This window comes from Oncorhynchus mykiss, chromosome 6, assembly GCF_057628025.1.
Source record: "Oncorhynchus mykiss isolate SJ-2025 chromosome 6, ASM5762802v1, whole genome shotgun sequence".
NCBI classification, from domain to species: Eukaryota; Metazoa; Chordata; class Actinopteri; order Salmoniformes; family Salmonidae; genus Oncorhynchus; species Oncorhynchus mykiss.
This window is the reverse complement of record NC_143027.1, coordinates 7,009,829-7,036,434: the sequence shown is the minus strand read 5'-3', so window position 1 is coordinate 7,036,434 and position 26,606 is coordinate 7,009,829. Positions and strand designations below refer to the sequence as shown.

General features: G+C 41.5%; 2 protein-coding genes across 2 annotated transcripts; one reads left to right on the top strand and one right to left on the bottom strand.

Annotated features, from left to right (window-relative positions):
- Positions 1 to 3,006: 3,006 nt before the first annotated feature.
- Positions 3,007 to 7,830, bottom strand: LOC149982740 (uncharacterized). Its single transcript, XM_090239247.1, has 3 exons — positions 5,558 to 7,830; positions 4,141 to 5,290; positions 3,007 to 3,557 (listed from the first exon to the last, which is right to left on the bottom strand). Exons 1-3 carry the CDS (start codon positions 6,719 to 6,721, stop codon positions 3,007 to 3,009), a joined length of 2,865 nt encoding a protein of 954 aa, XP_090095373.1. The 5' UTR covers positions 6,722 to 7,830.
- A 5,884-nt stretch (positions 7,831 to 13,714) lies between these two features.
- LOC149982739 (uncharacterized) lies at positions 13,715 to 25,995 on the top strand. Its single transcript, XM_090239246.1, has 6 exons — positions 13,715 to 13,752; positions 14,166 to 14,336; positions 14,854 to 14,988; positions 24,910 to 25,045; positions 25,457 to 25,738; positions 25,775 to 25,995. Exons 2-6 carry the CDS (start codon positions 14,271 to 14,273, stop codon positions 25,993 to 25,995), a joined length of 840 nt encoding a protein of 279 aa, XP_090095372.1. The 5' UTR covers positions 13,715 to 13,752; positions 14,166 to 14,270.
- The last annotated feature ends 611 nt before the right edge of the window (positions 25,996 to 26,606 follow it).

The window sequence follows — 26,606 nt, the reverse complement described above, 5'->3', positions numbered from 1 at the left end:
CCACACCCGTTTTGAGCCCCACGTGTTTAACAACAATATTTATATATATATATATGTTGCCTGCTTTGCTTGTTATTTTGGCATTAATATGTGTCACATATCAGTTTGCAAACAATGTCTACTTTTTAAAAAAATCATTGAGTTAATAAAGCTGCATACCTTCTCTTTTTTGCTTTCTTGAGGAAGGCAGCTCATAAATGCAGGTGTTTCAGCCCAGCTTAGTGCTTTCTGTGGTGGTGGGGCAGCCAGCGAGAAATACGGAGCGTAGGGGTTGGTAATGTTCTCTGGTTGCGCCGTGATTGGTTCAACATCATATTTTCAAAATCATAGCTACCAAGCTAGCAGTCATCATCATGCATCCAGTCAACAATCTACTGGCAAATCCTTTTCAATCCTTGTCATATGAAGAGAAATTATAGATAAAAAGTATCAGTGCTCATCAACCTTTCCAAATAAACACAAAAAGTTGGAAATCGCAAATTCAACAATGAGTGGTTTGGAAGGAATCAGTGGCTAACTGCAAGCTTAACAAAGCAATCACTAGCCTGCTATTCAGCATGACTCCTGAGTGGTTGGAAGCTTCTCTATAAATGATGTAATATGCCTGGGAGTGTCACGTTCTGACCTTAGTTCCTTTATTATGTCTTTGTGTTAGTTTGGTCAGGGCGTGAGTTGGGGTGGGGAGTCTATGTTATTTTTTCTATTAAGTATTTATGTGTTTGGCCTGGTATGGTTCTCAATCAGAGACAGATGTCGTTCGTTGTCTCTGATTGAGAATCATACTTAGGTAGCCTGTTATTCCCATTTTAGAGGTGGGTGATTGTTTTCTGTCTCTGTGTCTTCACCAGACAGATCTGTTTTGTTTTCGTTCGTTGTCCTTGTTATTTTGTTTTTTGTGTTCAATGTTAATAAATGATCAACATGGACACGTATCACGCTGCATATTGGTCCGATCCTTCATACTCCTCATCAGAGGAAGACGAATATCGTTACAGGGAGATATGTATACTGTATCTAAGAAAGTAATACTAAGTGTATGTTGTGTAGTAAGCTGTTAGTAGCCCATGTGCCTCACCCTAATAATTGTGTCCCTTTCTCCTCTCATAACTTAGTCTACTGCTATGACTTGATGGTGCACTTGTAGACTATAGCCTGTTTTAGAGAAATGTAATCATCAAATATTGTAAGAGCTTTCATTGTCTGCTTATATGCAGTTATGACTTGGTGTACAGGGAGAATACTGTAAGAATGGCCCATGTTCAAAATTCTGTCGCTGCACATTTCAAAAGTGCTGAACACATAGTTATATTGACGACGTTCATCCTAGCTCTCTCATTGTCTTAATCTAAATTACAGATATCCTGTAGTCCACTCGTTGTCCCCTTATGCCATAGTTTGTACATCTCAATTGTCAGTAGAAACCACATTTGTTTAAGCAAGTCAGCCATATCAGCTATGTTTTTTAAAAAGGATTCTCTCCATGGTGCTGAAAAGAAAGCTCTGCTGTTGGGACAGCTTTATGTCGACCCTAACAGTTTGTGGGCACCGTTTGTTAAAGTTATAGTGCAATTAATGTATTGTTTAGTGTTGTGTTGTGTAGTGGCTTTGCTGGCATTAATCTAAAACATTTTGGGGGAGTTTTCCCCACCAAGATGTACATGCTGCAATCACCACTGGGTGGGTGAATTATAACACACCAACCCTGTTACCTATAGATAGACAGTCTAGAAATGTTGAAACTATTTACATGTGTTTGGTAAGCTTGCATTCCATTCCCCCTGTCACATGGGGATCTATGGTTGATTCTAGATGAAATAGTCAACTCTGTTACAGTCAACCCTGTCACTTTATTTGGCACTTAATAGGCACTTACTATAGTATGTATTTGTTACTTTGAGATGGGAAACATGTTTTATATTAAGTTGAACATGTGGTCTTTATGACAGAATGTTAGAATTAGGTGAATTTAAAAGTTACACTCCCCAAAAGGTACTCAATTGGTGGAATGACCCGAGTACTGAACTGGAGGTGGGAGAGCTAACGATGCGTCTACTGTTGCTCTCTCCTCAGACTCTTAGAGAAGCTATTTCAATCTGATATTTCTCCTATGGTCTAAAATAGATGTGTATAGAGGACTCCTCTCTAATATAACATGTCACACATTGTATCAAACTGATGGAATGTTAGATGTCTCATTGAAAGTCTAACATCTACCATGACTACTGGATGTTTCAATTCTAATAAATAACAAAACAATCCACACCGTAACAACAATATTGCTTTTTTAATAAATGTTTTTATTAAAGAATAAAACTTTGCTAACAAAAATGAAATCATCAAACATCACTGGCCTGACTTGAGCAGCTCTGCCCGGGGATGGAGCCAGCAACTTAGCTGCTACCGGTCCGGTCCAGGCTACCTGCAGACCTCCTTTTCAGAACCTCCCCTTAACAGGAGAGGTGGTGGAAATGATCAGAGTTGCATTCAACTTGAATAAAGATGAGAAACTCTGGTCTGTGGAGCAACTGGTCTGAGGGGAGGACTTCTGTTGAAACCATTTCCATTTTTGGGATATTTTCTAGGACTGTAGAGGTGGTAAGCAGAGATGAATTTAACTAGGATACAGATGAGAGTCTCTGTTCTTGGGAGGAGGGTCACTGACCTTCGATGGTTTGTTGCCTGATAAAGAGGATACTTGCTGGCTTGAGGAGACTATAATGTTTTGAGGAGGAAATGTGGCTCGATGACTTAAAGAGGAGGAGGAATTATTGGGCGACACTTTTAATTACCAACGTAACCTCAGTGGAACTGTGGCTTCATCGAGTTCCAGCTCTAGGCAGACAGCACGTCAGGAAGGCTGTAAGACATCACAGAGACAGGTAAGTATCTATATATTTACATGTGTGATGCATGTACACTAAACCCTCACATTTGGATAATGTCACTTTTTAAAGTGATGACATGTATATTAACAGTGTAAAACATGAATAGATGTTTAAACATTCTTTACCTCATCCTAATTTTCTTCCAGATGCTTGGCTTTTTCTTTGTCTTGGAAATTGGCTCTGATGTTTCAACCTCTTCTGGAGCTTCTAGCTGCTGGCTGTCTGGCCCCCCCTGATGGTTCTCTGGCCCCTCCTGCTGGTTCTCTGAACTCCCCTCCTGGTTCTCTGCCCATGCCTGTTGCCTCCTTGGCCTTTCCTGGTGGCCATCAGCAGATCCAGTGGGCTCTTGGCTTATTTGTTGGCCTGTGGCCCACCAGGGCAACTCCTGACCGTGGTTGTAATCGTGGCTGTGTTGGGTGGTTAGACACCGGTTGTTGATTTGAGCATCAGCCTCCAGATTCATCTGATCCAGGTAGTTTTCCTTCATCCTCTCCCTCTCCTCCTTCAGTTGTTGATGAGTCTGTTTTTTAAGCAGGGACCGCTCTCTCCACTCATTATTGAAATCCTCCATCTTCTTCCTTCTCTCCTCAGCCTTCAGCAGCTCCTTCCTCTTCTCCCTCTCTCTCTCTGCCCGGGTCATGGTGGATGTTAGCCTTGTGTGTCCAGGGATGGCTGGGAGGGGAGAAGAAGTAGAGTTTACATTCAACTTAGTGGATCTGGTATCAACTTAAATGTAATGGACACAGGGAATGAAGAATAGAAAACCCAGTTGGATCCAATGATTCTTTACTCTTTTCAGTTGAGCAAGGCATGGAATGTGTCAATAAAGTGCAATAATTCCCATCCCGAATTGACCTGGCCCTAAGTTGAACATGAGTCCAGAATGGCACCTATTCTTTGTATAGTGCCAGGGCATATGTGATCGCTTAGCGCCCCATGGCCACTAGTAGCCCCCGGATCCCCCCAAAACACGTTTTTGTGTGTGTGTTTTTAGGAACTCTTTCTGGGTCTCTACTTAGTCTTGAGAGTTAGACTAGTAGATGACACAAGGTACCATTTAAAAACGTGGTTGTTATCAGCAGTATTTTTCTTGTTATGTCAGTCAGTCACTCAATGAGCCATGTCAGCTAACATATTCTTTGGACAGTAGTTTTATATTGAAACAATGATGCAACATGATGACTGGTGTGGAACAAATGTGTGTAGAGGAGACTAAAGAGGATAATGTCATAAGTAGAGGGAAAACAGGTCTTACCTATGTGGACGATCTTATGGCCCTCCTCAGCCTCTCTCTGATACGTTCTCTCTATCTTTCTGATGTTCCTCTTCTCCCACTTCTTATTTACCCAGCCCACAGCTCTCCTTCGGATACTTTTATCGGGTGGGAGAATGTCCTCCTTGTCATCTTCCTTCTCCTCCTCCTCTAAGTCACCCCTCTTGTACTCAAGGATCTCCCTTCTTTCCTCTTCCAGCATCTGCTCTCTTTTTTTTGCCTGTATTATTTCTTCTCTCTCTCTGATTAAAGATAAAAGGCATTTAATGGCTTTCTTTCTCTCCTCCTCTCTCTCTTCCTCTCTCTGCCTCTCCTCCTCTCTTAGTCTCAACATTTCTTTCTGTCTAGCAATTTCAATCTCTCGTTTTTTATCCTGCTCCTCTTGTTGTCTTGCCCTCTCCTGTTTTCTTTCCATCTCCAGCCGTCTTTCCTCCTTCTCCCTCCTGATTTGTTGTCCTCTTTCTATGTGTTCTCGCTCCCCCTTCAACACTTCTAACCTCCTCTCTTTACGCCTATTGAAGACTTCCCGTGCTTTTGCTTTAACATTAACTACTACATGTTTCTTCATGCTTACTTCCTTTCCTCTCTCTTCTCTTTCCCTGTACTCTTCCTCTGCTTCCTTAATCACTTCCTGCTTTTCTTCCATCTCTCTCTCCTGTTCTATCTCCAGTTCATTCTGTCCCTCAATTTCCCCCAAAATATTTTTCTGCCCTTCCTTTCTTCTTCCTGCTTCCTCCCTTTCTCTCATAATCATCTTTTCTTTCTCCATCTCTTTCTGTTGCTGATCTTTTAATTCCATCTCTCTCTGATTGTCATTGTCTTTCTCCCTTTCTTTCTCCTTCTCCATTTGTTTCTGTCTCTCCTCTTGTTGTTGTCGTCTGTGTATCTCTTCTATCTCTCTCTGTCTCTTGTTCTCCCTCTCTCTTCCCTCCTTCTCCATGTCAATTTGCTTCTGTTTCCATATATTTTCTTCTTCTTGATCTCTCTCAAACATTATCTTTCTCTCCTCTTGTTGTTGTCGTCTTTCTTTCTCTCCCATCTCTCTCTGTCTCTCTTTCTCTTCGATCGCTCTCTGTCTCTCTTCTTCTCTTTCTTCCTCTTCCATCTCTATTTGCTTCTGTTGACATCTTTCTTCTTCATTCTCTCTTTCAATCTCTCTCTGTCTCTCTTCTTCTCTTCCGATATGTTTTTGTCTCTTCTCCATTCTCTTTCTTTTGATCTCTCTCTGTCTCTCTTCTTCTCTTTCTTCCTCTTCCATCTCTTTTTGCTTCTGTTCAAATAGTTCTTCTTCATTCTCTCTTTCAATCTCTTTCTTTCTCTCTTCTTCTCGTTCTTTCTCTTCCATCTCTATTTTCTTCTGTTTACATCTTTCTTCTTCATTCTCTCTTTCAATCTCTTTCTGTCTCTCTTCTTCTCTTTCGATATGTTTTTGTCTCTTTTCCATTATCTTTCTTTTGATCTCTCTCTGTCTCTCTTTCTCCCTCTCTCTTTCTTCCTCTTCCATCTCTATTTGCTTCTGTTTACATCTTTCTTCTTCAATCTCTCTTTCAATCTCTCTCTGTCTCTCTTCTTCTCTTTCCATAATTTTCTGTCTCTTCTCCATTCTCTTCCTTTTTATCTGTCTCTGTCTCTCTTTCTCCCTCTCTCTTTCTTCATCTTCCATCTCTATGTGCTTCTGTTTGCGTCTCTCCTCTTCTTCTTCTCTCTCTAGCTCCTTCTTCTCATCTTCTTCTTGTCTCTGTTTTGGTATTTTCTCCATTCTCTTTCTTTCTACCTCTTTCTGTTTGTTGTGCTCACCCTCCATCTTCTCCTCCATGTCCATTTGGTTCTGTTTCCATTTATATTTGTCTGTTTCCATATTTTCTAATTCTATCTGCTGTTCCTTGATTTTCTTGAAGACTTCCTCCAATTCAGACGTCTTTTTGTCATTGATGAGGGCTGTCTCCATCTCCATCTCTCTCTCCACTCTATTTTTCATCTCCTCTTCACTTCGTCTCCAATCATTTTCTCTCTCTCTGTCTCTATCAAATGGTCTCTCTGGTTCAGTCTCGTCTTTCAATCTAATCTCTTCTTTCATTCTCACAACCTCTCTGTCTAACACTAGTACATTTTGGTTAACCTGTTTCACTCTCTCATTCTGTCTTCTAAACGCTTCTTTCGCTCTTTCAAATTTGATTTTGTATTGAATCTCTTTTGTTGTCATATCTTCTTTCAGTCTCTCAACCTCTCTCTCTAACTCTTTTACCTTTTCGTTGACCAGTTTGACTTTCTCATTCTCTGCAATACGCATGTCTCTTTCTCTTTCAAATATGATTTCCTTCTCAATCTCTTTCAATCTCTCAATCTCTCGTTCTAACGCTTTTATCGTTTCTTCTGCCTGTTCCACTTTCTTCTTCATTTCTTGTCTTTCCAATTCTGCTTTTCTCTTCCTTTCCATCTCCCTTTCTCTCTCTCTTTCCCTCTCTCTTCCTGTTTCAATAGGTTTGTTGTTCCAGGCCAGTCTTGGTCGCTGATCCTCCATGACTTTCTGCCATAGCCTCAATCTCTCAATCTCTTGCTTCATTTTAAAAGGTAAAATTAGTGATAATCTATTACCAAGACATACTTTCAAAGGATTTGCAGAGAACGATACACAGAAATACAACCTAGAGCTAGGTAATTGAATCAAACACTGGACAACATCAATAGCAGGGTCATGTTGATCAATTCATCTGGACAAGTCATTGTCAATTAATGTATTATCATGGTTTGAAAAAATTATGAGACATTTTATGGAATCAATTATGTCCAAATGTGTACAAATACAAACACACAACCTTCTTACCCATTCAGTTAGGGGTTTGAGAAATTCCTGTTACAATTTGTGTGATGTTACAACAATGTTGCCTCTGATGTTTATGCTTGTAGAAATTACTCCTACAGATGATGTTTCACTAATGCAGCTATTTACAACCTGCACAGATACAGTTATCAACAACAACAGTAATGACGTTAATAAGGAAGTGGATATTCAACCGGCAGAAGAAAGGCATAGGGGTTGAGATAAATGAAGGTTAGGTTCAGGACCTAGGGTTGGGTTAAGGTAAAGGTTAGGTATAGTTTCAGTGAGGTTAAGGTAAGGGTTAAAGGAAAGGAATAAAAGTTAACATTAGGTTAGCGTACCGCTGTCTGCCACTATTCATTTTCAGCTGGGTAAATATACACTGCCTTTTAATAATAACAATGACATGTCTTACGTGGGCCAGTTGTAGGTCCACCATCAGTAAATCCAGCAGTTGTTTTAGTCTGTGGATCTCCTGCAGTTTTCTCTGGTGCTCCATTGCTTCTGTGGCTCTCTCTGCTTCCCTCTGTCTCTCTGCTTCCCTCTTTCTCTCTGCTTCTCTCTGTCTCTCTGCCTCCCTCTGTCTCTCTGCTTCCTTCTGTCTCTCTGCCTCCCTCTGTCTCTCTGCTTCTCTCTGTCTCTCTGCTTCTCTCTGTCTCTCTGCTTCTCTCTGTCTCTCTGCTTCTCTCTGTCTTTCTGAATCTCTCTGGCTCTCTGCCTCCCTCTGGCTCTCTGACTCCCTCTGACTCTCTGCCTCCCTCTGGCTCTCTGCCTCCCTCAGTCTCAGGATCTCAGCCTTCCACTCTTTCATGATACCCCTTTCTACTCTTCTTCTCCTCCTTTCATCTTTTAAAAGGGCTCGGAGATGGTCTGTCTCAGACTGTAATTGTTCAATGATCTTGTCCTTCTCCATTTCACCATTCCTCTTCTTCTTTTCCTCCTCCCAGAGGCACACTTGGAGTCTGCCCATCTCCTTCTTCTGATTTCGGATCGTTCGATCCTTCCCCATCAACTCAAGCATGTGGGCTTCCTTCTCTGTACAGGTCTTCTTCTCTTCTCTCGGGAAGTAAACCTCCATCTCTGCCTGCTTGTAGCTGGGAGCAAAGGAATGTCAACACATTATTTAGGAAGTGAACTCAGACAATTTACTACAATATTAAAATAATAATTTAACTTCTGCTCAATTAATAATACTTTAATACTTTAATAATAATCAATTAATACTTTAATAACACAAATCACACAACTGTGACTTACAGTACGTGAATGTGATGAGTTGACTGTCCATGATGGCCAGAGGTGGGTAATGTGTCACTCTGGTCCAGGGCGTTACGTACAGCTTGCAGACACTGAGCCTTCCTTCAGCAAGCCGCACATAATGCCCTGTACCAGAGCTAGGTTATGTGATGAATGACTTACAGACTGTTCCACATGATAGGAGGGGGTAAGAAGACAGTCCCAGTAGGAGACGGAGATCGTCCAGAAGAAGAAGAGGTGTCCATCTCCTCAGAGACTGCAGGAAAGGTCTACACGTTTTATTTCTGGAAAATAAAGAGATGCCTTCGTTCAGCAACAATGTGTGTTTCTATGTTTCTGTCACTAGATGGTGCCATTGTACACAACATTTACTCACCAGGTCAGTGAATTCAGAAACAGTCTTCAGAGTTGAGTCCTCAAGCTCTAGCCTACAACCCATCATGCATCAGCACAACTAATATAATAATACCTCATCACAACTTCATAATCACAGTACACCTGGATTGTGTTCACAAAGTGTTTCAGGGTAGGAGTGCTGATCTAGGATCAGGTCGCCTCCTGTCCATCAAAATGTATTCAGTTTAATTTAAAAGACCAAACTGATTATTGATCAGCACTCCTTCTATGAGACTTTGTGAATATGAGCCTATGTGAAAGAACCTTTCTGGCATATGCTGGCTAGACAGTACACAGACAATTCAGATAGTCCGACAGACAGACAGAAGAGTAGATACAGATTACAGAGTGATTGATAGCAACAGAAATAACGAAGCGGATGGTTAATGTATTGTAAACTTTTGTAAATATTTGACTCACCTCAAATCACACGTGTCAAACCTCAGTTTTAGTGTTGAACCGAATAATATCCTCGGCATTAACTTTCTCTGGTCTGGAGCTGTATTGTTGCGTCATTTGGAACGCTTGAGCGTCATAATCCGTTCACCGCGCCTGCTTGATTGACAGCTAGGGGTTCTCCTGCGCATCAGTGTCCAAAAGTCGATAATGTTTAGCTACTCATAATTGATAAAGTCATTTATAACTATTTTCACTTGACTTTTATTTCGTGTATTTTTGCCTAAGGTTGTTTTGAATTCTATGTTGTGTGATTTGTCTTTGTATGGGCCTAAAGTTCAATGAAATACAAACAGCAACCATAGCCTACAAACATTTCCCACACAAATACAAATGTGGGTGTTTAGTGAGAACACAAAATAATAACATTACAGCCATAACTGTACAAACAAACATACAATCACAACTCTCACCCCACTATTTATTATTTCTGCAGTGAGGATTCACCCCCTTTAGATAATGATGTTGTAATTTATCTACAGAAAAACGTTGTTCTGATCTCAACAAGCAGTAGTAGCAGTTTGCAAATCATAGAGCCAGAGGAATGGCTCTTTCACCGATGCAATTCGGTTCCCGAGGTTCAACAAAAAGATCCGTTCAAAAAGAGCCGTTCGTTCGTGAACGACACATCACCACACTGTAGTTCTCCACCATTTCGTATCGTGAGCTGGAGGAGCGTTCGTCCAACTTCTCATCCAAGTAAATGGCAGAGGCGCATCATCCATCCGCTGAAATCCCAAGGGACTGGGAGGATAGTTCACGATGCAACAAGCGTTTGGGGAGGACATTCATTGTAACGCAATGACTGTTTTTAAATTCTTGAGGGACTCTTGCTCCAGGGGAAATCTCAGCAGTGATGTCTCTGCTGTGCGTCAGAGGTGGGATCTTTTCCTTCTTCACTATGCTTATAATACTGTACATATCGGTCACATTAATGACATTGCAGTCAGGAAAGTTTTCTGTAGGCTATTGGGGAGATGCGCATAGCCCGTTGAGTTGTCACGTTCCAGTCCAAACATGACCTGGGATGTGAGAAGGGAGCTATTCTATAACACATGTAGATGACATGTTGTCTTTATATGTAGATTATATTTTGGTTTTATATTTCATATTTGATTGATGATTAGGCCTATAACTTTTGATTCCACTTTGGGTACCTTGCACCATATTGTCCTCTCTTGCTATATCTTAAACTTTATGCCCTTGTGCAGATCTTCTCTCTAAACAATATTCATTATAGTTTGAATGAGTTGAGTAAACTACACTGTTGTTAGCTTCTCAGTCTGTACTGTACTGTCCCTGGAAGACTCTCCACATAGTTCACCTAGATCCAGTCCACTTTGTACCACTGGTCAACTAATCATCCAAACCTCTGATTAGTGAATCAGGTGTGCTGGTGGTGGAATACATGATATGAACTGGTTAGAGGACAGGTTTGAGAAGGGAAAGACTAAATGGACTTTTCTGACCAACATCCCATTGATAGCCCATCTGGCCAAAACTTAAAAAGGACTCTAACCTTAACCCTAACATTAACCAAACCCTTAAGCCTTAAAGGTAGTCTCATCAGTCATCAGACTGTAGTTTCTCCCTGTATGTCCAGTAAACCTCCTCTCATCATGGGTGTGATTCAGACTGTAGTTTCTCCCTGTGTGTCCAGTAAACCTCCTCTCATCATGGGTGTGATTCAGACTGTAGTTTCTCCCTGTGTGTCCAGTAAACCTCCTCTCATCATGGGTGTGATTCAGACTGTAGTTTCTCCCTGTGTGTCCAGTAAACCTCCTCTCATCATGGGTGGGATTCAGGCTGCAGCTGGAGAGGCCAGTAGCAACCACCCTGACCACTTTATTACTAGTTGGGGCTGGATAGTATCTCTAGAGTTACAGTAAGGCATTTCCATGTAAAATGAATGTCTATTAGGTATTGGTTGTGAAATTGTTAGATATTACTTGTTAGATATTGCTGTACTTTCAGAACTAGAAGCACAAGCATTTCGCTACAGTCGCAATAACATTTGCTAACCATGTGTTGTGAAGAGTAAAATTTGATTTGATTTGAGCACCAACGCATCGTTCATAGGAGCATGTGTAATTGGGTGTCAAATGAAATCTAAGAGTGTATATTTTTGGTAAATGTAATTCTAGATACATTTTTCAACCAGTGAAGGCTTTGATTTCTGGGTCAACAGATGGAAAAGGGATCTTAGAAAACATCACCAGAAAAAGTCTTAAAAGGTCCAATATCCAATATCAGAACTACATAAAAACAGAATCATGTTGACATAAAGACCCCTGACTACTAATATCAACACTTACATTTGGTTTTGGAGAAATCATTAACCTTCTTTAAGTTTCAGAAATATTACCTTGTGCCTTGTAATTCCGTTACCAAAAACCCACATAACTTTCAGATATTTTCACATTTGTCTTTGTGAGGAGGGGGGATAATGAAAGTTCACAGAAGTAATGGTGGAGCTAACAATTAGTTCTAGTGATTTTTCTGATGTATATTTTTTGGGTGAATTATTAAGTGATTAAAACTCGTAATTCCGTTACCAAAATGCTAGTGGAATTACCAAGAAATCTGTAACCGAATTACTGCAACTGAATTGGCTGAAATGGGAAATCATAATAGTCACAAACCACAATTGGGTCACCTGGTACGGTCCTCCTTTCCACTGGCATATTGTTCAGCTCATAACTGTTTTCTTTCTCTTCTCTGGTGGTCAAATTAACAGTGTTAAAACATTCTGTCTGGACAATCTCTCTCTGCATGCTGAGAGTGTTTGGTGCATGCTGGGAATTGTATGAGTGAGTGTTGTGTAGAGTTACATATCCTGCTTTTTCTTTTACATTTATTTTTCTTGGTGGTGTCTTTTTTCTCTTCCTATGCATCATTGAGGTTATCAGTATTTTTATTTAGTTGTTGTGGTAGAATTAAGTACATTGTTTTTCGTGTTGAAATTGGCTTTGGCGGGGGTGGCGACCCACATGGGGATGCCGTCCCTGTCACTTCAGCACGGCTTCAGGTGTGTTACTGAAGCTACTGTCACTGTGGAGGAGATTCTGGTCGCCGTAGGAGAGAAGGTGGGATATGAGAATGTTGCTTATGCGTCACGGATGAATAAAGCGGTGGTGGTTTTGCTTAAAGAAGAGAGTCTTGTAGATCGTATGGTTGAGCATGGCGTACTTCTTAAAGAAGAGAATCTTGTAGATCGTATGGTTGAGCATGGCGTACTTCTTAAAGAAGAGAGTCTTGTAGATTGAATGGTTGAGCATGGCGTACTTCTTAAAGAAGAGAGTCTTGTAGATCGTATGGTTGAGCATGGCGTACTTCTTAAAGAAGAGAGTCTTGTAGATCGTATGGTTGAGCATGGCGTACTTCTTAAAGGAATGTTTATTCAAGTTACGGCGCTTTTCTCTCCGTCAACAAGGGTAACGATTTCGAATGTACCGCCGTTTATACCCAATGAGCTGTTGGAGCATCCCTCAGAACATCCCTCAGAACTCACCACATTCTGAGGGTGCCACTGGTGGCACAAGCATGTCAGAGCTAACCTTTGGAGAAGAAATGTCCGAACCCTCTGAAGAAGAAAGGCATTCTGAAGATGCCTCTGGTAGCACAAGCTCCAGCAACAGTCACAGAACCCTTGACCTTGACTATCCACCGACTGTGGACAGTGACCCACCAGTGGGGGTTGTAGGTGAACAGGTTAAACGTAATGATAACTCTGTTAGGTCTGTCAGGTCAGGGGCTGGTCGGGTTAGGAAACACCCAGTAAGACTCATGGAGACTATGCAGACACAGAGGGTTTTTCATACAGAATTCATTAGAATACCTTTCTGGGATGTGCTTTGGTAAATGATTGCTGTATATTAGTGGGTTAGCTAGCATGCACCGATGTAATGGTCACATAAGCCCACTGCTAACACAGTTGTTTTCATGCTACAGATTTGACCATTGACAGCTATCAACATCATTAGGCCCTTCACAACTAACCTGCTGTTTCCTATTGAACAACAGATAATAATGCTCAACTGGGACCACTGGCTGGGGTGATTTATTAGGACAAAACACAACGCAAGGAGAGAACGATTAACATCTGTTACACTAACAACAGTGTAGTTTACTCAACTCATTCAAACTATCATGACTATTGTTTAGAGAGAAGATCTGCACAAGGGCATACAGTTTAAGATATAGCAAGAGAGGACAATATGGTGCAAGGTAGCCAGAGTGGAATCAAAAGTCATAGGCCTAATCATCAATCAAATATGAAATATAAAACCAAAATATAATCTACATATAAATGTAGTAGAGTTGAAAAGGTCATTCTATCAAACTTCAAATGATTAGAATAGTACACAAGGCAGAACAGCCAAGCCCGCCAACAGGAATATTCCAAGTTCAGACAGAAGGGGGGGAGTCAGATCGCTATGATCGCCAGGAAATTTACTTTTGTTGTCTATTTGTAATTGTTGCGCTACTGGTGCTGCCTGTTGACGTTAGGTAGGGAACTACAGTAGCTGAATGATGTTAACATCTTGGGGTTTTTGTTTCATTAAATGTATTTTATTTCATCTGAGTGCTTGCGTCACCTACTAACACCCTGGTACAACCCGTAGCTCCCGTTCTCCTCAGTCTGAGAAAACACTGAGAGAAAGGTATGTGTTGCAGATTACTCCTTTGTAGAAGTCCATAACGTGAAATAAATAAAACATCCCGATGTTAATGCTGTAGATATTGTTATAAGGGAGTGTGAGACTATTGAAACATGTAACTTTCAGAGTTTTATTGTTATTAATATAGTTTACAGAGTGCTAAAAGTGCTGTTGCTAGCTAGCATGCCTTTCTGTGACGCAGACGGTTAGCTGCCCACTGGTGCTGGCTTTGCATTATGGGAGATGTAGTTTTGTCCGGTCTGAATGGGATAGAGGCGATTTCACGTTGTAACTTGTTTGTGTTGCAGTGTTTTTGTACATGAGTTGTTGTATTTTGGTACTGTCAACACTGAAAGCACCTAGCAATGTATTGGGGATGTGAGACAGGATATGTGTTTTACCTTCATGCTCGAAAGGGGTATAATGAAAGAGTGGAAGGCTGAGTCAGAGAGCCAGAGGGAGTCAGAGTGCCACAGAGGGAGTCAGAGAGAGCCATAGAATGGGAGGAGAACCAGAGAAAAATGCAGGGGATCAACAGACTCAAACAACTGCTGGATCTACTGATGGTGGACCTACAACTGGCCCACGTAAGACATGTCATTGTTATTATTAAAAGGCAGTGTATATTTACCCAGCTGAAAATGAATAGTGGCAGACAGCGGTACGCTAACCCAATGTTAACTTTTATTCCTTTCCTTAACCCTTAACATTAACCTCACTGAAACTATACCTAACCTTTACCAAATCCCAACTCTAGGTCCTGAACCTAACCTTCATTTATCTCAACCCCTATGCCTTTCTTCTGCCGGTTGAATATCCACTTCCTTATTAACGTCATTACTGTTGTTGTTGTTGTTGTTGATAACTGTATCTGTGCAGGTTGTAAATAGTTGCATTAGTGAAGCATCATTTGTAGGAGTAATTTCTACAAGCATAAACATCAGAGGCAACATTGTTGTAACATCACACAAATTGTAACAGGAATTTCTCAAACCCCTAACTGAATGGGCAAGAAGGTTGTGTGTTTGTATTTGTACACATTGTGGACATAATTGATTCCGTAAAATGTCTCATATTTGCATTGGGAATTTCATTTTGCTTCAGTCAGAGAGAGAGAAGATAATAGAGGCAACGAAAAGAGAGGAGATGGCCGAAGAGGAAAGAAGGGAGATCCTTGAGAAGAGGGGTGAGTTAGAGAACACTGAAGAGGAGGAGGAGAAGGACGATGACAAGGAGGACATCCTCCCACATGATAAAAGTATCTGAAGGAGAGCTGTGGGCTGGGTAAATAAGAAGTGGGAGAATAGGAACCTCAAAAAGATAGAGAACGTATCAGAGAGAAGCTGAGGAGGGCCATAAGATCGTCCACATAGGTAAGACCTGTTTTCCCTCTACTTATGACATCATCCTCTGTAGTCTCCTCTACACACATACGTTCCACACCAGTCATCATGTTGCATCATTGTTTCAATATAAAACTGTCCAAAATGGTCAAGCAGATCTGGTATCAACTTAAATGTAATGTACACAGGGAATTTAGAATGGAAAACTCAACTGGATCTCAATGACCCTGGTCTAAAGTAGCGCATCATAGCCTTTTGAGGCCCTAAAAAACATTTTGTTCAGGTTTTTGACTACATTTCCTCCCAATCTACACTTTGCAACGGGGCGTAGAGAACATATTGCATTTTTTGCAAGTTTGCTGCAATTCTACACATTTTCCAAAGGGGCAGAGAAGAATTAGAAGTTTTAAACCTAATTTCCTTCAATTCTACACATTTTGCCATGACTTATGGCATGTTAAGATAATATCTGAATGAAATTGATTAACAAAATTAGTGGGGGCTCACTGTAGTTCAAGGCCCCTGGGTAATTTGACCAAAAAAGGTTTTTGGGGGGGTCAGGGGGCCCCTAGTTGCCATGGGGCCCTAAGCAATCGCATATGCCTAGAGGCCCTGCACTTTACAAAGAATAGGTGCCATTTGGGACTCATGTTAAACTTTGGGTCAGGTCAATTCGGGAATTATTTAAATTTATTGACAAATTCCGTGCCTTCCTCAAGAAGAACCAACAGGAGGGGCCAGAGAACCAACAGGGGGGGCCAGCAGCCAGCAGCTAGAAGCTCCAGAAGAGGTTGAAACATCAGAGCGAATATCCAAGACAAAGAAAAAGCCAAGCATCTGGAAGAAAATTAGGATGAGGTAAAGAATGTTTAAATATCTATTCATGTTTTACACTGTTAATATACATGTCATCACTTTAAAAAGTGACATTATCCAAATGTGAGGGTTTAGTGTACATGCAACACACATGTAAATATATAGTTATATATAAATATATATATTTTCCACCATAATTTGCAAATAAAGTTGTTAAAAATCCTACAATGTGATTTTCTGGATTTTTTTTCCCTCATTTTGTCTGTCATAATTGAAGTGTACCTATGATGAAAATTACAGGCCTCTCTCATCTTTTTAAGTGGGAGAACTTGCACAATTGGTGGCTGACTAAATACTTTTTTGGCACACTGTATCTTCAAAGCCATATGACTTTCATGAATACAACTGTAATTGGTTCAGGGACCTCGTCCCTCCAATCAATAGCTATTACTTTTGTATTTTTTTAAAACTTTGGTGATATTCTACCAACTTAAATTGACTTTACACCACTTCTCTCACACCTACCATCACCACACCGACCATCACAACACCTACCATACCTACCTTCACCAAACCATCCATCACCACACCTACCTCACCTACCATCACCACACCTACCTATCTACCTACCACAACTATCACACCTACCTACCACAACTATCACACCTACCTACCACAACTGTCACACCTACATCACACCTACCATCACCACACCTACCATCACCATACCTACCATCACCATACCTACCATCACACCTACCATCACCACACCGACCATACCTACCATCACCACACCTATCACACCTACCATCATACATACCATCACTTAAAATACCATCATCATATCTACCATAACCACACCTACCATCACAACACCTACTGTCACCACACCTACCATCACCACACCTATCATCACTACACTTACCATCACCACACCTACCATCATTACACCTACCATACCTACCATCATCATACCTAGTATCCCTACCATCACCACACCTATCACACCTACCATCATACATACCATCACTTAAAATACCATCATCATATCTACCATAACCACACCTACCATCACAACACCTACTGTCACCACACCTACTGTCACCACACCTACCATCACAACACCTACCATCACTACACTTACCATCACCACACCTACCATCATTACACCTACCATACCTACCATCATCATACCTAGTATCCCTACCATCACCAGATCTATCACACTTACCATCCCTACCACCACCACACCTACCATTATAAATGTGGATGGGCATGCTGCTTCATTCAATGATTACGGTATTGTAGAAGGTAGATACAGGAGTAGCCTATAGTCTACAATAATAACTTCATTGAATGTACTATAGTATCATTTATTTAATTGATGAATGAAATTGTAAATAGGCTCCTTCATTCAGTGAATACTGGATGTCTTTCTATCTCTGGGAGTATGTTAATGAAGGCTTTTCAGCTGTTGAACTATGGCAATGTCCAACAAATGTCTAAATCTTTCTTTCTTTTAGTCAACAAGTGATGAGCCAGATCAACCAATCAACGTCACTGCAGCTGTTCTACCCACCACCCCCACTGCTCTTCCTCCACCACCAACCTCATCCTCTTCTCCTGTTCAACTCATTTGTCGCCACACTAGAAAGGACTGTACATACAATTGAAGTCGGAAGTTTAAATACACTTAGGTTGGAGTCGTTAAAACTAATTTTTCAACCACTCCACAAATGTCTTGTTAACAAACTATAGTTTTGGCAAGATGTTTAGGACATCTAAAGTTATTTTTTCCCAAAAAATGTGCCAACAGATTATTTCACTTATGATTAACTGTATCACAATTTCAGTGGGTCAGAAGTTTACATAAACTAAGTTGAATGTGCATTTAAACAGCTTGGAAAATTCCAGAAAATGATGTCATGGCTTTAGAAGCTTCCGATAGGCTAATTGACATAATTTGAGGCAATTGGATGTGTACCTGTGGATGTATTTCAAGGCCTACCTTAAAACTCAGTGCCTCTTTGCTTGACATCATGGGAAAATTGAAAGAAATCAGCCAAGACCTCAGAAAAAATTGTAGACCCCCACAAGTCTGGTTCATCCTTGGGAGCAAGTTCCAAACGCCTGAAGGTACCACATTCATCTGTACAAACAATAGTACGCAAGTATAAACACCATGGCACCACGCAGCTGTCATACCGCTCAGGAAGGAGACGTGTTCTGTCTCCTAGAGATGAACGTACTTTGGTGCAAAAAGTGCAAATCAATCCCAGAACAACAGCAAAGGACTTTGTGACGTAGCTGGAGGAAACAGGTACAAAAATATCTTCATCCACAGTAAAACGAGTCCTATATCGACATAACCTGAAAGGCCCTCAGCAAGGAAGAAGCCACTGCTCCAAAACCACCATAGAAAAGCCAGACAACGGTTTGCAACTGCACATGTAGACAAAGATCGTACTTTTTGGAGAAATGTCCTCTGGTCTGATGAAACAATTTTTTTTCTAAAATTCACCAAATTTATTGTGGGAAGCTTGTGGAAGGCTACCCGAAACGTTTGACACAAGTTAAACAATTTAAAGGGAATGCTACCAAATACTAATTGAGTGTATTTAAACTTATGACCTACTAGTAATGTAATGAAAGAAATAAAAGCTGAAATAAATAATTCTCTGTCCTATTATTCTGACAATTCACATTCTTAAAATTAATTCGTGATCTTAACTGACCTAAGACAGGGAATCTTTACTTGGATTAAATGTCAGGAATTGTGAAAAACTCTGTTTAAATGTATTTGGCTAAGGTGTGTGTAAACTCCCGACATCAACTGTACATACCCCTGTGCCCATCTCATTGCAATATGGTCCATCCAGGGCCTCAGCTGGGCGCCTACAAAGTGAGAAATGTAAACAAAATGCTATAATTGTGTGTGTGTGTGTGTGTGTGGTTTGAGCTCCAATAAAAGACATGAGTGTGATGTGCCCCTCTGTTTTAATGTTGAAATGCCATGAATGGAAGATGACAAAGGAGATAGTGATGAGGGTGAGAGCATCCAGTATGAAAATAAAGACCCCTTGGGATCTAAAATTAGTGTGGGGCCCTCTTGTGTCTCCTTTCTGTCCGTTTGAGGATACTACAGTCACCCCTGGTGGAGGATCTTGGAACACTGCTATTTAAGAGGTTGATGAAAACCTTCAACGGTGGTGGTGCTATGTTGCATGTTATCTTGAATACCAATCAGCAGTTTGAGGACAGAATGAAATGGTGTAAACTTAACAGGTTGAACTTGTTGAGGACACTCTTCTAAAAAGGGGTTCCAACAGGGTTCTTGGCTGTCACCGAAGGAAAATCCTTTTTGGTTCCAGGTAGAACACTCCGTGGAATGGAGCCCAAAAGTGTTCTACCTCGGCACAGAAGGGGTTCTACCTGGAACCAAAAAGGGTTCTCCTATGGGGACAGAGGAATAATCCTTTTAGGTTGTAGAAAGCACCTTGTTCTTAGTGTAGGTCTATATTGCAGTGGTGGTTCAGTGGTTTTCTGTAATAAAATAAATGGTTCATTGGTGGTGGGGAGTTAAGATGATCTGAAATCATATGAAACATCCCCACTTTTAGCCCACATTTACAAGCAGGCAAAGGAACCTCCTATGTGTGCTGAGGCATGTGTGATCACTCAACATTGACAGGACCGACAGAAAAAGACATGCTCACATGCAAACAAAAGACAACATGTGTCTAGCTTGCACCGTTATGCAATTATTAAGAGACCAGATACAAACAGCTAATCCTGGCTACCAATGTTCTAGCATTCATTTATTGAAGATAGCCAGTGGTGTAAAGTACTTAAGTACAACTACTTTAAAGTACTTTTTAAGTTGTTTTTTGGGGGGGTATCTGTACTGTATTTTACTAGTTATATTGTTGCCAACTTTTACTTTGACTTCCCTACATTCCTAAAGAAAATAATGTACTTTTTACTCCATACATTTTCCCTGACACCAAAAAGTACTTGTTACATTTTGACAGGAAAATGGTCCAATTTACACACTTATCAAGATAACATCCCTGGTCACCCCTACTGCCTCTGATCTGGAGGACTCACTAAACAGAGAACATCCCTGGTCATCCCTACTGCCTCTGATCTGGCGGACTCACTAAACAGAGAACATCCCTGGTCACCCCTACTGCCTCTGATCTGGAGGACTCACTAAACAGAGAACATCCCTGGTCATCCCTACTGCCTCTGATCTGGAGGACTCACTAAACAGAGAACATCCCTGGTCATCCCTACTGCCTCTGATCTGGCGGACTCACTAAACAGAGAACATCCCTGGTCACCCCTACTGCCTCTGATCTGGAGGACTCACTAAACAGAGAACATCCCTGGTCATCCCTACTGCCTCTGATCTGGTGGACTCACTAAACAGAGAACATCCCTGGTCACCCCTACTGCCTCTGATCTGGAGGGCTCACTAAACAGAGAACATCCCTGGTCACCCCTACTGCCTCTGATCTGGAGGACTCACTAAACAGAGAACATCCCTGGTCACCCCTACTGCCTCTGATCTGGAGGACTCACTGAACAGAGAACATCCCTGGTCATCCCTACTGCCTCTGATCTGGAGGACTCACTGAACAGAGAACATCCCTGGTCATCCCTACTGCCTCTGATCTGGAGGACTCACTAAACAGAGAACATCCCTGGTCACCCCTACTGCCTCTGATCTGGAGGACTCACTAAACAGAGGACATCCCTGGTCACCCCTACTGCCTCTGATCTGGAGGACTCACTAAACAGAGAACATCCCTGGTCACCCCTACTGCCTCTGATCTGGAGGACTCACTAAACAGAGAACATCCCTGGTCACCCCTACTGCCTCTGATCTGGAGGGCTCACTAAACAGAGAACATCCCTGGTCACCCCTACTGCCTCTGATCTGGAGGACTCACTAAACAGAGAACATCCCTGGTCACCCCTACTGCCTCTGATCTGGAGGACTCACTAAACAGAGAACATCCCTGGTCACCCCTACTGCCTCTGATCTGGAGGACTCACTAAACAGAGAACTTCCCTGGTTACCCCTACTGCCTCTGATCTGGAGGACTCACTAAACAGAGAACATCCCTGGTCACCCCTACTGCCTCTGATCTGGAGGACTCACTAAACAGAAAAGCTTCGTTTGTAAATGATATCTGAGTGTTGGAGTGTGCCCCTGGCTATCCGCAAATACATTTTAAAAAGAAAATAAAATTGTACCATCTGGTTTGCTTAATATAAGGAATTTGAAATGGTTAACACTTGTACTTTTACTTTTGATACTAAAGTACATTTAAAACCAAATACTTTTAGACTTTTACTCAAGTAGTATTTCACTGGGGGACTCTCACTTTTACTTGTCATTTTCTATTAAGGTATCTTTACTTTTACTCAAGTATGACTATTGAGTACTTTTTCCACCACTGAGGCAAGCAGATCAGAGATGTCAAGGTGGCACCCAAGCATATGCCATGTGTATATGTGCAACATACAAATATGTATGGTCATATTCTTTATGTTTTACTTCATTTGTTATCTGATGGATCCATCCCTTGTATCATTTTCTAGGCCTCCCAGGTATTTTCATTTAAAGTAATGTATATGATTACTGCTGCTAGGGGGAGCTGTGATGTCAATGGGGAGCGTTAGTGAGATCGTGAGGTCTTAGAGGTTTCTTCTTCAATCTTGGAGAATGCCTACTACTGAAAACTAATAACATTTCTCCGTCTCATCATTTTACCCTATTAATTCAGTTACGAAATGTGCAAAAGTCCAATATGACTATCAGTACATTGAGGTAACATGGTTAACTACATAGTCCATGAGTTTGGTCACATTTGAAGGCAATTGAAGGGAGTTTTAACAGAGTGATAAACCGGTTGGTATTTCCCCATTGTAAGTAATGGAGGTTGGCTAGGTTGCTAATGGTTTACATGTAAGAGAAGGGAACAAGATGGCGTCTGAACTTTCTGTACTTTTTTTCAACAAAGTTTTAGATCCTATTTGTTTTATTTTCTATCAAAGACTCAGTTTAGTTCAGGTAATATATGTAAATATGTGATGTCTCGATAAAATGTGTTGATATTTCTACAAAAATAGCATTTAACAGTTCTCTAGCTTGATGCTAACCATATTTAGCTTGGCTAAGCGCTAGCTAGCTCTAGGTTAGTTGATTTCAGTCAACATCAGCTTACATGTTAGTGGTTTATAATATAATGGTTGTATCACCGTTTAGCACAGGTCTCCAGTAATGTATAGCTTTTTCCAAATTGACACTGATAGTACAGTGAGTTATATATAATGTGAATGTGTAGATGTGTGGTGATAGTATTTTAACCTCAGACCTTTTATTTTTTTGATACTGGAATATGAAATGTGGAGATGTAATGCAATAATAGAGTTGTAATGGATACTTGGTTTTGATGCAGCGACCAATGCAGCGACCGATGACACTCCACCCCCCTCTACTGGTCGGGTGCCAAGAGCAGAGGACTCTGCTGTGCACCATTGGGGTTCCTGCTCTGGCTGGAGCAGGCCCGCCCCCAACTCTTCGGGACCAGTCAGAAGACCACCACGACAAGACTACACCTACATTATTCCATGTATATAATCTGCTACAGCCTTTGTCTAGACCCCTTCTTCAGCTAACTCCTTCTGAGCTATATGAATCAGGTCTGTGCACGTTATACTGCAGGACAAGATATCTTTTGACTCAATAAACTGCCTTTTTGTTACAACTGAAATCCACTCTGTCCAGCGTCCATGATTTGGTCTCACTCTCCTGTAGTTAATCATCAACACTCATATTCACAAAGTCTCATAGAAGGAGTGCTGATCAATAATCAGTTTGGTCTTTTAAATTAAACTGAATACGTTTTGATGGACAGGAGGCGACCTGATCCTAGATCAGCACTCCTACCCTGAAACACTTTGTGAACACAATCCAGGTGTACTGTGATTATGCAGTTGTGATGAGGTATTATTTTATTAGTTGTGCTGATGCATGATGGGTTGTAGGCTAGAGCTTGAGGACTCAACTCTGAAGACTGTTTCTGAATTCACTGACCTGGTGAGTAAATGTTGTGTACAATGGCACCATCTAGTGACAGAAACATAGAAACACACATTGTTGCTGAACGAAGGCATCTCTTTATTTTCCAGAAATAAAACTTGTAGACGTTTCCTGCAGGCTCTGAGGAGATGGACACCTCTTCTTCTTCTGGACGATCTCCGTCTCCTACTGGGACTGTCTTCTTACCCCCTCCTATCATGTGGAACAGTCTGTAAGTCATTCATCACATAACCAAGCTCTGGTCCATGGCATTATGTGCGGCTTGCTGAAGGAAGGCTCAGTGTCTGCAAGCTGTACGTAACGCCCTGGACCAGAGTGACACATTACCCACCTCAGGCCAATATGGACAGTCAACTCATCACATTCACCTACTGTTAAGTCACAGTTGTGTTAGTTTTGTTATTAAAGACAGTTAAATTGAGCAGAAGTTGAATTATTATTTTAATATTGTATTAAATTGTCTGAGTTCACTTCCTAAATAATGTGTTGACATTCCTTTGCTCCCAGCTACAAGCAGGCAGAGATGGAGGTTCACTTCCCGAGAGAAGAGAAGAAGACCTGTACAGAGAAGGAAGCCCACATGCTTGAGTTGAGGGGGAAGGATCGAACAATCCGAAATCAGAAGAAGGAGATGGACAGACTCCAAGTGTGCCTCTGGGAGGAGGAAAAGAAGAAGAGGAATGGTGGAACAGAGAAGGACAAGATCATTGAACAATTACAGTCTGAGACAGACCACCTCAGAGCCCTTTTAAAAGACGAAAGGAGGAGAAGAGTAGAAAGGGGTATAATGAAAGAGTGGAAGACTGAAATCCTGAGACTCAGGAAGGTAGAGTGTGTTAGAGTTGCGTCAATTCGAATCTTGTATCAGGATAAATATGACAATGAGTCATCGATTGTATACTATGTATTTTTTATTAGCTAAGCAATAAGTGGTAAATGCAATTTTCTCTGTCCCACCTCGCAGGGCAAAACAGAGAACTGACAAGACGTATGTAAAACAGTATTCTTCCTACTGTGATAGACAGTTCCAACCCTTCTGTTGGCCTATCACAGAGCCTGGGCGTGGTTTAAACTTGCTCAGCCTATTGCGGGTCTCCGCCTCTTGGCGCTTCTGTTGATAGATGTAAGTGTTGCTGTGAAGAACATCCAGGCTCTCATGCTCCATACCGTTATCTCGCACCTGGCTCCTGTTATCTAACAAAAGACCGCTTGTTCTGCAACCCCAAGCTCTGAATGTGCCCTGTCTTCTGTATTTTTCCATCATGAGTAAGTCCCCTGGCCCTGACACTTTTAACAATGTTTCAAGTCAGCTATGTTGCATAACACATACATCCACACAAGCCAACAGCAGATAATATTCAATCATATATATGGTAATGGGCTATAGTGCATAACACAGAAACCAGTCAGAGCCAGAGAGTCACAGAAACGAAGGAGAACCAAAGAAAACTGCAGGAGATCAAAAGACTCAAACAACTGCTGGATCTACTGATGGTGGACCTACAACTGGCCCAAGTAAGACATGTCATTGTTATTATTAAAAGGCAGTGTATATTTACCCAGCTGAAAATGAATAGTGGCAGACAGCGGTACGCTAACCCAGTGTTAACTTTTATTCCTTTCCTTAACCCTTACCTTAACCTCACTGAAACTATACCTAACCTTTACCTTAACCCAAACCTAGGTACTGAACCTTTAACCTTAATTTATCTCAAACCCTATGCCTTTCTTCTGCCGGTTGAATATCCACTTCCTTATTAACGTCATTACTGTTGTTGTTGTTGATAACTGTATCTGTGCAGGTTGTAAATAATTGCATTACTCATTTGTAGGTTCTACAAGCATAAACATCTGAGACAACATTGTTGTAACACTGACAAGGAGGACATTCTCCCACCTGATAAAAGTATCCGAAGGAGAGCTGTGGGCTGGGTAAACAAGAAGTGGGAGAAGAGGAACCTCAAAAAGATAGAGAGAACGTATCAGAGAGAAGCTGAGGAGGGCTATAAGATCATCCACATAGGTAAGACCTGTTTTCCCTCTGTTCATGACGTTTAAATTGATAGCAGAGTAAGTTGAGACCCTGAAAGAGTTCCTCATGGGGGTCAAGTTCCTAATAAACACACACAAAAACGTGTTTTGGGGGGATCCGGGGGCTACTAGTGGCCATGGGGCGCTAAGCGATCACATATGCCCTGGCACTATACAAAGAATAGGTGCCATTCTGGACTCATGTTCAACTTAGGGTCAGGTCAATTTAGGATGGGAATTATTGCACTTTATTGACAAATTCCATGCCATGCTCAACTGAAAAGAGTAAAGAATCATTGGATCCAACTGGGTTTTCTATTCTTCATTCCCTGTGTCCATTACATTTAAGTTGATATCAGATCCACTAAGTTGAATGTAAACTCTACTTCTTCTCCCCTCCCAGCCATCCCTGGGCACACAAGGCTAACATCCACCATGACCCGGGCAGAGAGAGAGAGGGAGAAGAGGAAGGAGCTGCTGAAGGCTGAAGAGAGAAGGAAGAAGATGGAGGATTTCAATAAGCAGTGGAGAGAGCGGTCCCTGCTTAAAAAACAGACTCATCAACAACTGAAGGAGGAGAGGGAGAGGATGAAGGAAAACTACCTTGAGCAGATGAATCTGGAGGCTGATGCTCAAATCAACAACCGGTGTCTAACCACCCAACACAGCCACGATTACAACCACGGTCAGGAGTTGCCCTGGTGGGCCACAGGCCAACAAGTAAGCCAAGAGCCCACTGGATCTGCTGATGGCCACCAGGAAAGGCCAAGGAGGCAACAGGCATGGGCAGAGAACCAGGAGGGGAGTTCAGAGAACCAGCAGGAGGGGCCAGAGAACCATCAGGGGGGGCCAGACAGCCAGCAGCTAGAAGCTCCAGAAGAGGCTGAAACATCAGAGCTAACCTCCAAGAACAAGAAAAAGAAAGGCATCTGGAAGAGTTAACCGATATAAGATACTTGTATGTACCTGAATGTTTAATATCCATAATTTTAATGATTATTTAATTGAATTGAGCGCCCTCCAATTTCACCGGAAGTTGTCGACTGGTGTCCAGCCCCAAGAAGTATTTAAGACCTTAATTAGCGAGCTAGGACAGACATATAGTGGTTCCTCCTTTAAAAGTTGCGTCACACCTTGCGGGCTGCCGCAGCATCCTGCGGTGCATCATTTAACTGTCAGCAATTTTTTATGTTACTGCAAATTAGTGTTAGTTTGAGAAGCATTTGACAGTCTTCCATATTGGCATATTGGCAGTATGCTGTAGAAAAATCCTGGAATGAGTAGGTGTGTCCAAACGTTTGACTGGTACTTATTAATAGATTCATATTATGGTGTTTCCATTCCATGAAAAACTAAAAACATGTGGGTAAATTCAGACCGTTTCGCTCTCGGAGCTCACACTGGACGGTCGGGGCCGAGGAGTAGGGTTGATTTGAGCGTTCTGGCCTTACAACGGCAGTCAAGCACCCAAGCTAACGTTGGCTACCTTGCTAGCAACTTCCAGACACTTTGATCATTTTACTCACCCTAGCAGAGCTGGTTAGGCAGTTTCC